The 14,010-nt window shown below is 38.9% G+C and overlaps 1 protein-coding gene across 1 annotated transcript in view; it reads right to left on the minus strand.

The window, feature by feature from the left end:
• Window positions 1–14,010, minus strand: part of GRID2 (glutamate ionotropic receptor delta type subunit 2) — a 1,539,079-nt gene that overhangs the window by 233,523 nt on the left and 1,291,546 nt on the right. Inside the window, exon 12 of the mRNA XM_044302725.1 lies at window positions 5,204–5,342. Coding sequence (XP_044158660.1) covers window positions 5,204–5,342 — 139 coding nt within the window. The remainder of the gene's footprint in view (window positions 1–5,203; window positions 5,343–14,010) is intronic.

A 14,010-nucleotide genomic window follows, 5' to 3' on the forward strand; every position in this document is an offset into this window, starting at 1 on the left:
AATGTCCTCAGTGAACTGTTCAAAGTATTTGCTGAGGAGCATTTAAACTAGGAAAGGGGGGCAAAAGAGTGATAATCCAGCAGTGAACTGCCCCCGGAACAATGCCAGAAGATGCCAGTAGCACATAAGTTAAGAAATGACAAGCTAAGAGTATTGGCTACAAATGCTCACAGTTTAGGGAATAAGATCAATGAACTTAAGTCTATAATGGCATCTGAGAATATAGATTTAGTGGCTGTTACTGAGACATGGTTGAATAAGAGTAATGACTAGTATATAACAATACCAGGGTTCTCTCTATATAGGAAAGACAGAGAAGGCAAGAAAGGGGAGGGATGGCCCTGTATGTGAATATAGCATAAGATCTAATCTAATACAAGTTAACAATTTAGAGTCAGTTTGGGTTATGTTGCAGCTTGATGATAATAATAAGGTGACTCGTGTAGGTGTGATATATAGACCACCTAGCCAAGTCAAAGAATTAGATGATCTACTAGTTGAAGAAATAGCTAAAATTACATTGAAAGGGGAAGTTATCATTGTGGAAGACTTTAATCTTCCTGATGTAAACTGGAAAACCAAAATAGCTAGTTCTGCCAGGAGTACAGATATTCTAAATTCCCTACTGGGATCATCTCTACAGCAAGTAGTTGAGGAGCCAACCCGGAAGGAGGCCATTTTAGATTTAATATTCACAAATAGGAATTTGGTATCTGATATTACTGTAGGGGAAAGCTTGGGATCTAGTGATCATCAGTCAGTGTGGTTTACTATAAGTACAATGACTGAATGAGTCACACCACACAAAACAAAAGTTTTCAATTTTAGAAAAACAGACTTTTCTAAAATTACATTAGTGTTATACGAGTCCCTATCAGACTGAAACTGTTTCAATGGAGTCCAGGAGAAATGGGACTACTTAAAAGTGGCACTATTGAAGGCAACAGATAATTGCTTGTCAGTAAAAGCAAAAAAAAGGAAGAGACTACTGTGGTACTTATCAGAAGTAGCCAAAATCATTAAAAACAAAAAGATAGCATTTAGTAATTATAATTTTATTTATAAGATTAGGCAGAGAGAGGCCAAGCAAGTTATAAGAGCTTCTAAAGCACAGGCAGAAGAGAATTGCTCAGTCAGTGAAAAAAGGTGATAGGACCCATATTGTTTAATATCTTTATCAGCGAAATTGCAAAAGGCCTCGATGGTAAGGTGTGTTTTTTGCTGATGACAAAGATTTGTAACAGGTTGATGTTCCTGGATGGATACACCAAATAGAAAAGGATTTAGGAAAACTAGAGGAATTGTCAAACATCTGGCAACTAAAATTTAATGTTGATAAGTGCAAGATAATGCACCTGGGGTGTAAAAACCCAAGAGCAGAAAACAAAATCAGTGATACAGTCCTAACCTCAGTATCTGAGGAAAGGGATTTAGGGGTCATTATTTCAGAAGGACTTAAAGGTAGGCAGACAATGTCATAGAGCAGCAGGAAATGCTAGCAGAATGCTTGGGTGTATAGGGAGAGGAATTACCAGTAGAAAGAGGGAGGTGCTCATGCCGCTCTACAGAGCACTAGTGAGCCCTAATTTGGAGTATTGTGCGCAGTACTGGAGACCATATCTCCAGGAGGATATTGATACTTTGGAGAGAGTTCAGAGAAGAGCTACTAAACTAGTACATGGATTGCAGGATAAAACTTACCAGGAAAGATTAAAGGACCTTAACATGTATAGCTTGGAAGAAAGACGAGACAGAGGGGATATAATAGAAACTTTTAAATACATAAAGGGAATCAACAAGGTAAAAGAGGAGAGAATATTTAAAAGCAAAAAAACTGCTACAAGAGGACATAGTTTTAAATTAGAGAGGCAAAGGTTTAAAAGTATATCAGGAAGTATTACTTTACTGAGAGAGTAGTGGATGCATGGAATAGCCTTACTGTAGAAGAGGTAGCTGCAAATACAGTGGAGGAGTTTAAGCATGCATGGGATAGGCATAAGGCTATCCTTCATATAAGATAGGGCCTGGGGCTATCCATAGTATTTAGTATATTGGGCAGACTAGATGGGCCAATGGTTCTTATTTCCCAAAACATTCCATGTTTCTATTATTGGTTCAGGCTGCTGCTCTTTCACTTTTCCTTTTGCTCTCCCTGTTTTGATTGGATGCTGAGTAAAAACAAAACACTAGCAGGATCACCAGGAATCAGAGCATGGAGAGCAGGGAGAAAACTGATTATCAAGCAATTGTCACACATCTACAGATGAAAATGAGCCTCAATAAAGGGAAGCCTGCAGGGTCCATTTAAGACAGGCATGTCAAAACTGCGGCCCTCCAGCTGTTGCAAAACTACAACTCCCAGCATGCTCTAATAGCTGTAAGCTATCCAGGCATGCTGGGAGTTGTAGTTTTGGAACAGCTGGAGGGCCGCAGTTTGGACATGCCTGTTCTAAGAGCATCGCTGAGAGTTCAAATAACTTGATATGCCATAATGATATAGCAAAGGTTTAATTGGTGGGGGAATGCTGAAAGAAGCACTCAAATAGCATGCTTTGTTTTCTTGCTGCAGGAGAAAGAATCAAGATGGACTTATAGACTTCTATTGAGCCTGTCTCTTACAGTGAGGAAAGAGAGTGTGCTATGTGGGTGTTTCTTCTCCTTGTGGCAGCAACTGGTGGGAGTCTCAGAACTCAAACCCCCACCAATCCAAACCTTTGATATATTGCTATGACATACAAAAAGGCTTTTGAAAACTCAGTAAAATCAGGAACATTGGAACTTCCCAAAAACAAGATTTTGTAAAAGAAGATGATTTCAGTTGCAGTGTCTGTTAATGATAGAAGATGATGATAGATAGATACTTTGAATGAAATAAATATCCAGTATTACTGAATAGCTAAATAATGTCCGCTGTATACCAATATCACATGAGCATATGCGTTCTGACGCTTAAAGGCTCTAACTCAAAGTGTTTTTTTTTTACATTCTCTATAAACTTTAATGGACATTTTTTTGTATGCCCATGAAAAAGATAGTAGTTACAAAAAGCCACTACATTCAAAGAGGGTAAACAAAATCCATTCCGTGATCAGTGCTGGTCTCAGAGTTGGGAACCCTAATGGTCCAAAACTTCTGATCCATTCTCTGGATGGGTGAAAAGAGTCAATCTTGGGACAACCCTTTTTAAGCTCTGATATCATATCCAAATTATATCCAACTAAATTGTCTGTCTGATTAAACAGTCCCTTTAAAATGAATTCCTGTGACACGCGTGCAAAATACACATCTGTGAAACTGACTTAGTTGCTGTAAAGGACGATTCATTTTTTATTTACAAGAGGTTAAATAATGTGTACCTATATTACAATGCCTAGTCTGACTTGTTACATATTCTAAACTGCACTGCTTATTGTCAGATTCCATTGGTTGCTTTGTCAATACAATCACTTTTCTTCAAGCATATCTTGTTGTTGCCAACTTAAGTTCTCTGAGGATACAATTTAATCAGTGAAAAATAAATATAATCATTCCTTCAGCTAATTAATGCCTTTGCTTTGTAATTATTCAATGTTAGGAGCCTCCATATAATTATTTCCAAGAATGCTGTTTCTGTTCGGAGCAGTTTGTCAACTAAACCCTTCTGGTTATAACTTTGGTCCCTGATGAATACCAATCCTTCTAATTACACTCGTTTTATACTACAAACTATAATGAAAAATGTGTTTGCTCTTTCATTTTAGGAGGTTTCCAACTAATGTTTCCTCGGCTGAATAAAACATCCTTTGAAAAAATACTGTGTCATAAATTATATTAATAGAAAACATCTTGTTAAATATTCTTCATTTCAGCTGAGTAAAACACAGCAGTGGATAAGGCTTTGTTGCCTCGCTCATTATAAAAGGGGGCATTACAAATTCATAAGTTAAAACAGCAATTACAAATAAAATGGTCAGCAACCTCAAGGTGACACAATCTAGCTAAGAGTGGATAGGGTGGTATAGTAATCACTTAATTTAAGATGACTTTATAACCTACATGCTATAAGGACAGATGCTCATGCAGGGTAACACCTGGAAATCTATGATAACGAAATCTGTTTTGAATGATTAGCACCAAACATTTCTCTGAAAGACACAATATTAGTGAAGACTCGTAGAACTATCTCTATGAAAAACTGTGATCTTTTATAAGTAAATGGGGAAAAATAGAGACAAAAACCCAATAACAATACTGTTACATGGAAAGCTCTGTGCCACTTAATCTTAACTCTTTTTAGAAACTGCAGGGGTCATATACGATCATAAATACGCTTGTATTAGGCAAATTTTTGGTGCAAATTGTGGCGCGAAGGTTATTTGCGCCGCAATCAGCAACTTTTTTGCCTTCACGCCAGGTCTACAAAAGTAGGCGTGGACAGGGAAAGGGATAAGCCAGCAGGAAATTTGCCTAACAGCAGGAAATGGTATTAAATACTAAAGAAATGGGCTATGGTGGCCGGAACCACAGAAGAGCACAAATGTGCATGCATCTCCCATACCTCTCTGTTACATCACAGAAGTCAATTGAACAGCTCCTAGGCATCCTGGAGCAACCGCTCTTACCATAGCCAATTGTGAAGACTGTAAGAAATCCTGCACTGCCGACAATGATAATAAAAACAGCTAGTAGCTGCAATGAGAACATATCCATATAGTCAAGCTAAGGCATCAACAGAATGCCACTTTCCTGTACTATCAATGAAATTAGTTGTTAACCGCCCCCAATTTAGAAAAAAGGGTACTGCAGCGGAGGAAGGCTAGTGAACAGACCAGATGGGACAAATCGTTTAAATCCCCTGCACTGCTTCAGTAGTCCTCAACAGTTGTAAAGTTATGACATCACAAACATCATTTATTTGACTGCTACAGCCAATCATTGGCCTCAGTGGACATATGTTGTACATGCAAGCACTACTGAGGTTAGTGATTAGAATCAGTGAACATGTGAATGATGTATGAAGTACCTTCAGAGCAGCAAATAATTTAATTGGTGAGTAATGTTTTAATTTTTTTATTTTATTTTAGATCATTTAGAGCTTGTAGGTAACTTTCTTTAAATCAAGCCGTTGATGATGAATGAATGGATCAATATTCACCTACTACAACATCTTAATATTTTCTACAGTCTAATTCTGATGCACATATGTCTAATGAAAAATACTTACTGAATAGAGCTCTCAATGCGGGAGACTGTCAGGAAGGCCGCTAAGTTTGCCGTGTAAGAAGAAATAACAATTAAGGCAAACAACCACCATGCTCCCATCATCATTCTTGTTGCTAATGTAGTATAGGGGACATCACCTCCTGTAGGAAGGAATAACAGAAGACAAGCAAATAAGTCTAAATAATAGGTCATTCTAAGATGATAAAGTAGCATTAAAAGGTAGGTTCACATTTGAAAACATATGACTTTCTATCACCTTTCATTAGAATTTTTTTGAAAATAGAATGAGGAAAAAAGAACAATCCTAGTATTGAACACAACTAATGGCAAAGAGTCCTCATGATGGTTCACAATGAAATAGGTGCAGACCAGGAGAAACAGTCCAGAAGTTGGTTGTTACCCTTTAAGCCAAAATAAAAAAAAATACACTTCTCTGCACTGCTCCTGTAACAATAGAAAATCTATACAGGATAAGATAGTATCAAGAATACTTGCAGATTCAATGTTTATATGCTGCACATCCAGATACAAGCAATTTATTGAAGCCCATATAGAAGAATCAGTTCAAAACTTGAGTTAGGGCTGATTGTGTGTGCTTTTAATTTTTGTGATCGTCTGAGTACCCAATGTAAATTTAGGGAAAAATAGCTTTTGTTACAATGCTTCACTATTGAATGTTTTCTCTCCAGATACCTATAGTAGATTGAGGATTGCCTAAAGAAGTGAAAGTCATCAGTAAAAATGCATGTGTTTGATTAACAGTTGTTTGTACCTGAATGTGGACCATACTAACATTGAAGCAGCAAGTACTGTTGATACTCTTATCCTGGTTTATATTTTTTGTTGTAGTAGGAACAGCACAGTGAAGTGTGTTCTTTGAAATAGCAATCCGTGCATTTTTTTTATTTATTTTTTATTGTTTTATTGTATGTAATGTTTGATTTTTTTTTACAGCGTTTACCATGTAGGATAAGTAATGCTTTTTCCTCTAGTACAGATCTTGTAATACCAATTATTTCTACTTTTGATTTTATTTTCATGTTTTTTAACCCTATACTTAGCTATCGGCAGGCACCTAATAGGTCTACAAAGATGGTAGACCTGAGGGTCCATTAGACCAATGGCCCAACAGCTGTATGCAAGCAAATGGAGCGGTTTAAAGCTCCCACTGGCCTTTGAAGCAATGGAAACATGTTCTGTGGATTGATAAATCACACTTTACCCATTTTGATGGGCAAGACTTGGTTTGGCAAATGTCAGGGGTTGGCCAAGACCTGCTAGTTCCAGTGAAGGAGAACCTTAATGTTTCAGCATACCAAGAAATTGTATGATTCCAAATGTCATGGCTTTGTGAGTTTGGTGTGTAAGAACATAACTGGCCCATACTGAGTCCTGAACTCAACACTATTGAACATCTTTGGAATTAACTAAAGGAGAATGTGAGCCAGGGCCTATCATACAACATTAGTGTCTGACCTTACAAATGCTCTTATAGATGAATAAGCAAAATTACCAAAAAACACACTCCAAAATCTTACAGAAAGCCAACCCAAAAGAGTGAAAGCTGTTTTAGGTGCAAAGGAGGGACCAACTCCATACTAATGCCTATGGATTTAGAATGGGACATAGAAAGGTTTAATTTTGTAGATGTCCCAATATCTATCTATCTATCTAAAAATAAAGAATTCCGCACCACATCCAAATCGTAAAAAAGTAGAAAAAGGCTTTATTCACCAGACATGCGACGTTTCATTCCTCTCAACGGGATTTTTCTCAAGCAGTGACACATATTTAAGCAACTTCACATCATTAAACAATCAACAAGTTAAGTACATTCATTAGGAACAATAAATTCAAAAATATTAATACAAACAGTATTATCCATATGCTAATACGATCACATCCTGTCTCAGATCTGAATACAGTGATATAGTGTCGATCCTTCTCATGACAGTTTCAGTATAACCATATATAACACAAAATACTCTAATTGTGACAATCATCAACCCAGGTGTAGATCTTCTTCAAAACCTAAAGTGTACAGGTGTACCTTCAGTGAAGTGATGAACTGGGTCACAGGAGCGCACGATGGGGTCAATGCACGTGGGTCCCGGCATCTCTGGCATTACATTGCGCATGTCAAAGGACCTTCCTGAATACTCCGATCACGTGATCACCCATTCAGACCGATCGTTAGAATGCGCATGTCCAAGGACCTTGGAACATGTGATCATACCATGTGATCACACCTCCAATCATGTGATTAAATGTATCGCATCGTCAGAAAGACAATATAAGATTCCAAATACTCCACAGTCTCGCGGACACATCAGAGGATATGATCGCATGTTCGATGTTCTCAAATGTATGATTACTATGTCTGGAGCATTATAGTTTTCCTGGAATACCTCACACATATCAAAATGTAAAATCATCGAGATAGAAACTGTAGATATACGCATGAAGCTGACATAATACACAGGCTTGCAACGGCTCTAAGTAGAGTCCCATTGCGATCCGCACGGTACCAGTTCACATGTGAAAAACAAGGCAAATGGGTCAACGATCAATCTGAAAGATAAAGGTGACTATATAGACGGAAGTACCGTTACTATAAAGAAAAGAGAAAATATATGTAATATGCGGTAGTACCGCCACTTTTCTTATTGAATATTGGACTCAACATGGTTATTATTGAATGGCCCCCTAGTCTAAACGAGGAGTTCAGCTCATGTGGCTCATACCGTCATCATAGAGCCACAGGCTAAAATATCCCCCCTGTACGTCGGATACCATTCCTGGAAATCCAACATGGCAGACCCGGGATCATCCTCTAGATTCTGGGGGCAAACTTATAAAGGTCCATAAGAAAATCTTAAATGTCACCAATCTCTCTGAGATCAATGGCTCCAAAGGCTTATCCACATGTGAAACCTGAACGTGTAGATAAGGCAACTGGACACCACAAGTATCTCATGGCAATGTCGCGTATAGTCAAGTTCATGCGTAAGATACAAAATAAATGATACACAGAAATCACCTAATGAATCTAATTATTTTTATATCCACAAGAAAATCTTGCTATACATTGAAAAACAAAGTGTATATAGACTTATGGGATAAATAATTCTGGTCCCATCATGATTCAGTAGATTGACCTTCCATCGCTCACTCATGATGTAAACAAGCCCAATGTTCACCATAATCCTGAAGGTAATAAAAACAATATATAAGATCACCCTGTTATATAAACAAGGGGCACTACCACACATAACTCCATATAGAAACAGGCGAGCAGAATCCAAAGCACAATCACTCAGGACAATAACCAGGGCCTATAATCCACATTTAATCCCTGAAGTCTCAATGAGTTTAATTTGGCAATCCATCGGATCTCGCATTTCTTAAGTAAAGCATGTCTTTTGCCACCCCTACGCGGAGTGGGAATATGATCAACCAACATACATTTGAGGTCCCTTTCCTTGTGGCCCATGTCAGTAAAATGTTTTGGGACTGGAAGGTCCATCCGTTTTTTACGAATGGTATATCAGTGCTGGTTAATTCTACTTTTGGAATCAACTGAAGTCTCACCAACGTATAGTAACTGACATGGGCACCAAGAATGTATACGACAAATGAAGATTCGCATGTCAAGAAATGCTTGATATGGTATTTTTTCTGTGTCAATGTGTGCAGGAAGAAACTGCCTTTTGCATATATCGGCAATTGATGCAATTTAAACAAGGAAAACTCCCCAATTTGGGGCAGCGTAAAAAGGTCTTGTGGACCTATATCAGTATGAATTAATTTATCTTTAAGGTTCCTGGCTCTCTTATATGACATGAGGGGAGGAAGGAGAAACTCTTCAATCCCCCCCATGTCCACTTTTCAAGACAGGCCAGTGTTTTAAAATAATTTGTCGAACATGTGTACTGTCCTCCATATAGACGGTAACTAGAGGAATTCTCTTCATTTGTTTGTTATTGTTTTTGTCCCTCTTTGTAAGAAGGTCAATGCGTGATTTATCCTGTATAGAGATAAGATGTTGATCCTACAGATCTAGGTACAAGAGGTATAAGAAGTGTACATGGTGACTTGGCAATCGACCCTGAAATTGTTACTCCTGAAGTTTTAAATATGTTCCCAAGTAATATCTTGGTTTTAAAGAAATTGAAATAAAATTGAGTTTTAATATTATTAGTCAGAGGAGCTGCAAAAATACGCCTGGTCCTAGTGACCGTTAAAAATTCAGGTCACAAATACAGACACTGGTAAGAAAACTACCTTCATTACAGATGATATCTGTTACCTTTCTAAAAGGTCAGAGAATAGCATTTTGTGAGAGTGCTACTTTAAGGAATTAATGGCAGCTAACAATATTTTGCTAAACAATAACCTATAGCCTTTCACTTGAATGTTGCAAAATGTAAATTTATAAAATATTTAAATGCATCAATTAGGATAAAACCATATTTATTTGTTGCTGTACTTGTTAGTTAGGGAACACATGTCATTTTACTCATTTATGAGCATCGATACGTCTAGTAATGCAAGCTGAAATCCTAGACAAGTCGTTTCTTTTCTTGACTCAGTGTCTGCAAGATCCATTCTGTTACCTTCAAGTTATTATAACTCATGCCTAAGCCGTGTCTCCTTTATTGAGCCAATTCAATAGCTCTCCATAGTGAGCGTCAGACTGTTCCTTCTCATTGACTTATTTTCAGTCAGTTGTTAAACTTCAGATAGCTTCTTTTCTACTGTAGGTTTGAGTAACAGCGTATTCCTCTGTTCCATTTCTATCCTTATAAATATTTAATTAATGATGCTAATCCTATGAATTTTATTCAGTGCTGTAGAGGTTCTTTAACTTCTGAACAAACAGATACAAATTGCTGGATATAATCTCCAGTGTTTCTAATTTCCACTCCAGATCTAATAAACTCCAATTGTCATTCAATGTCAGCAGTCAGCTCTGAGATCCTGTTTTCCTCCAGAGTCCAGACAATAATATACAGGCATATCTTTATCTCCCCCTTATCTAAGAGAATATATTGCTATATTGTCACCAGATGATATTTTGGCCTTTTTGTAGCTTTAACCTGGAGCATATGCAGCATTGCCTAATCATTTTGACCTATAAATTGTAACGAAAGATAGAGAAAATATAATTTCCTACTTGAATAATAAATCTTCACAAGTACAGTGATGAAACATGTAGCCCACATTCATTGAAGCTAAGTGTTAATTTCCCATGAATATGCCATTAGCAATTTCTCATAACTTGAAGTTAATAATAATTAACATTGCTTAGTTTGAGCTAAATGTAGACATTCAGAAAAAGGACAATATTTTAGCATTACCTTCTGTGCTTACAACAATCTGTATTTGGATTAAATCTTGTGTTTGAACCAATGAAAGCGGACTAATTAAAATAAAATTCCAATAGATGTAGGGTGAGATTTATCATCTCACTGTGCCTCTTTTTTTGGTAAAAAAAAGTCACACATCTTGTGTTTCCAACTTTTTAAATGTTAATTGCATCAAATTTGGTTGCAAATTGCATTTCTGTGCTGCCCGTGCAACTCTCTGAAAAGCTGGAGTGAGGAGGGCAAGAGAGTGGGAGGAGCATTAGTCATATCCTTCGGCAGCGCAAGATAGTTAAAATACCAAAGTCAAACGCTTATCTTTGATAAGTTATCTTCTAGTTCCACATAACAATAGTGAAGTCATCTTAAAAGAATTTGCTGACCATCAAAAACCGCCACACGTCCCCTACACATAAAAGTCCCACACACAGAAAAATAGTAAACATTTTACTATACTTAATGTGGTCATATACATTGCAGATAAGTTCATGGCTGATTAAAAGGGGTTCTCTGGAAATTAAGAAAATGGAAATACTTAAATATTACTTCATTATAAATCTATTCCCAATTACCTTTTATTAGTTATACTAACTTGTTTTATTTAAGGATCATCATTCCTGACAAGTGGAGCAGAGAGGAGGACGAGACAGCTCTTTAGCTCAGCGCTGTGAAGTAACTTGTCCTGCTGTATGATTAGGACTAGTCATGAGCGGCAGGGGCCATATTCGTATTCGCGATATTGCCAATTTTTTTTTAGAATATTCATTAAATTTGAGAATATTTGAGAATATTCTTAAAACGAATATATAGCACTATATTCGATATAGTGCTATATATTTGTTTTTTCGAATATTCGTATTTTTTTTTTTACCTGTACAGTGGTTTTACTTCGGCATACTCCTCCCTGACAAGTGTCCGCATCACCATGGGAACACCTGGGGGTTAGAATATACCATAGGATCTGAGTTTTCACGATCTCATTCAGAACACAGTATATTCTAACCCCCAGGCGTTCCCATGGTGACAGGGACGCTTGTCGGGGAGGAGTATTCCGAAGTGAAACAACTGTACAGATAGAAAAAAGTGACCAATATTCGAAAAAACAAATATATAGCACTATAGTGAATATATATTTTTTTTAGAATATTCGTATTTTTTTTTATCCTGTACAGTTGTTTCGGCATATTTCTCCCAGACATGCGTCCCCGTCACCATGGGAACGCCTGGTGGTTAGAATATACCATCGGATCTGAGTTTTCACGATCTCACTCATATCCTGAAAACTCAGATCCGATGGTATATTCTAACCACCAGGCATTTGTTGGGGAGAAGTATACCGGAACAACTGTACTGAATAAAAAAAAGACAAATGTTCTAAAAAACTAATATATTCACTATAGTGCTATATATTAGTTTCTTTAAAGGGACTCTGTCACCAGTTTCTAACCCCCATTTTTAAAACTATTGTTTTGTCCATGGAGTCCTTGTGATTAGAGTTGAGCGAACACCTGGATGTTCGGGTTCGAGAAGTTCGGCCGAACATCCCGGAAATGTTCGGGTTCGGGATCCGAACCCGATCCGAACTTCGTCCCGAACCCGAACCCCATTGAAGTCAATGGGGACCCGAACTTTTCGGCACTAAAACGGCTGTAAAACAGCCCAGGAAAGGGCTAGAGGGCTGCAAAAGGCAGCAACATGTAGGTAAATCCCCTGCAAACAAATGTGGATAGGGAAATTAATTAAAATAAAAATTAAATAAATAAAAATTAACCAAAATCAATTGGAGAGAGGTTCCATAGCAGAGAATCTGGCTTCCCGTCACCCACCACTGGAACAGTCCATTCTCAGATATTTAGGCCCCGGCACCCAGGCAGAGGAGAGAGGTCCCGTAACAGACAATCTGGCTTCATGTCAGCAGAGAATCAGTCTTCATGTCATAGCAGAGAATCAGGCTTCACGTCACCCACCACTGTAATAGTCCATTTTCATAAATTTAGGCCCAGCACCCAGGCAGAGGAGAGAGGTCCCGTAACAGACAATCTGGCTTCATGTCAGCAGAGAATCAGTCTTCATATCATAGCAGAGAATCTGGCTTCCCGTTACCCACCACTGGAACAGTCCATTCTCAGATATTTAGGCCCCGGCACCCAGGCAGAGGAGAGAGGTCCCGTAACAGACAATCTGGCTTCATGTCAGCAGAGAATCAGTCTTCATATCATAGCAGAGAATCAGGCTTCACGTCAGCCACCACTGCAACAGTCCATTGTCATAAATTCAGGCCCAGCACCCAGGCAGAGGAGAGAGGTCCCGTAACAGACAATCTGGCTTCATGTCAGCAGAGAATCAGTCTGCATGTCATAGCAGAGAATGAGGCTTCACGTCACCCACCACTGCAACAGTCCATTTTCATAAATTTAGGCCCAGCACCCAGGCAGAGGAGAGAGGTCCCGTAACAGAGGATCTGGCTTCATGTCACCAGAGAATCAGTCTGCATGTCATAGCAGAGAATCAGGCTTCACGTCACCCACCACTGCAACAGTCCATTTTCATAAATTTAGGCCCAGCACCCAGGCAGAGGAGAGAGGTCCCGTAACAGAGGATCTGGCTTCATGTCACCAGAGAATCAGTCTGCATGTCATAGCAGAGAATGAGGCTTCACGTCAGCCACCACTGCAACAATCCATTGGCATATATTTAGGCCTAGCACACAGGCAGAGGAGAGGTTCATTCAACTTTGGGTAGCCTTGCAATATAATGGTAAAATGAAAATAAAAATAGGATTGAATGAGGAAGTGCCCTGGAGTCCAATAATATATGGTTATGGGGAGGTAGTTAATGTCTAATCTGGACAAGGGACGGACAGGTCCTGTGGGATCCATGCCTGGTTCATTTTTATGAACGTCAGCTTGTCCACATTGGCTGTAGACAGGCGGCTGCGTTTGTCTGTAATGACGCCCCCTGCCGTGCTGAATACACGTTCAGACAAAACGCTGGCTGCCGGGCAGGCCAGCACCTCCAAGGCATAAAAGGCTAGCTCTGGCCACGTGGACAATTTAGAGACCCAGAAGTTGAATGGGGCCGAACCATCAGTCAGTACGTGGAGGGGTGTGCACACGTACTGTTCCACCATGTTAGTGAAATGTTGCCTCCTGCTAACACGTTGCGTATCAGGTGGTGGTGCAGTTAGCTGTGGCGTGTTGACAAAAGTTTTCCACATCTCTGCCATGCTAACCCTGCCCTCAGAGGAGCTGGCCGTGACACAGCTGCCTTGGCGACCTCTTGCTCCTCCTCTGCCTTGGCCTTGGGCTTCCACTTGTTCCCCTGTGACATTTGGGAATGCTCTCAGTAGCGCGTCTACCAACGTGCGCTTGTACTCGCGCATCTTCCTATCACGCTCCAGTGCAGGAAGTAAGGTGGGCACATTGTCTTTGTAGCGTGGATC

This window comes from Bufo gargarizans, chromosome 1 (genome assembly GCF_014858855.1).
Source record: "Bufo gargarizans isolate SCDJY-AF-19 chromosome 1, ASM1485885v1, whole genome shotgun sequence".
NCBI classification, from domain to species: Eukaryota; Metazoa; Chordata; class Amphibia; order Anura; family Bufonidae; genus Bufo; species Bufo gargarizans.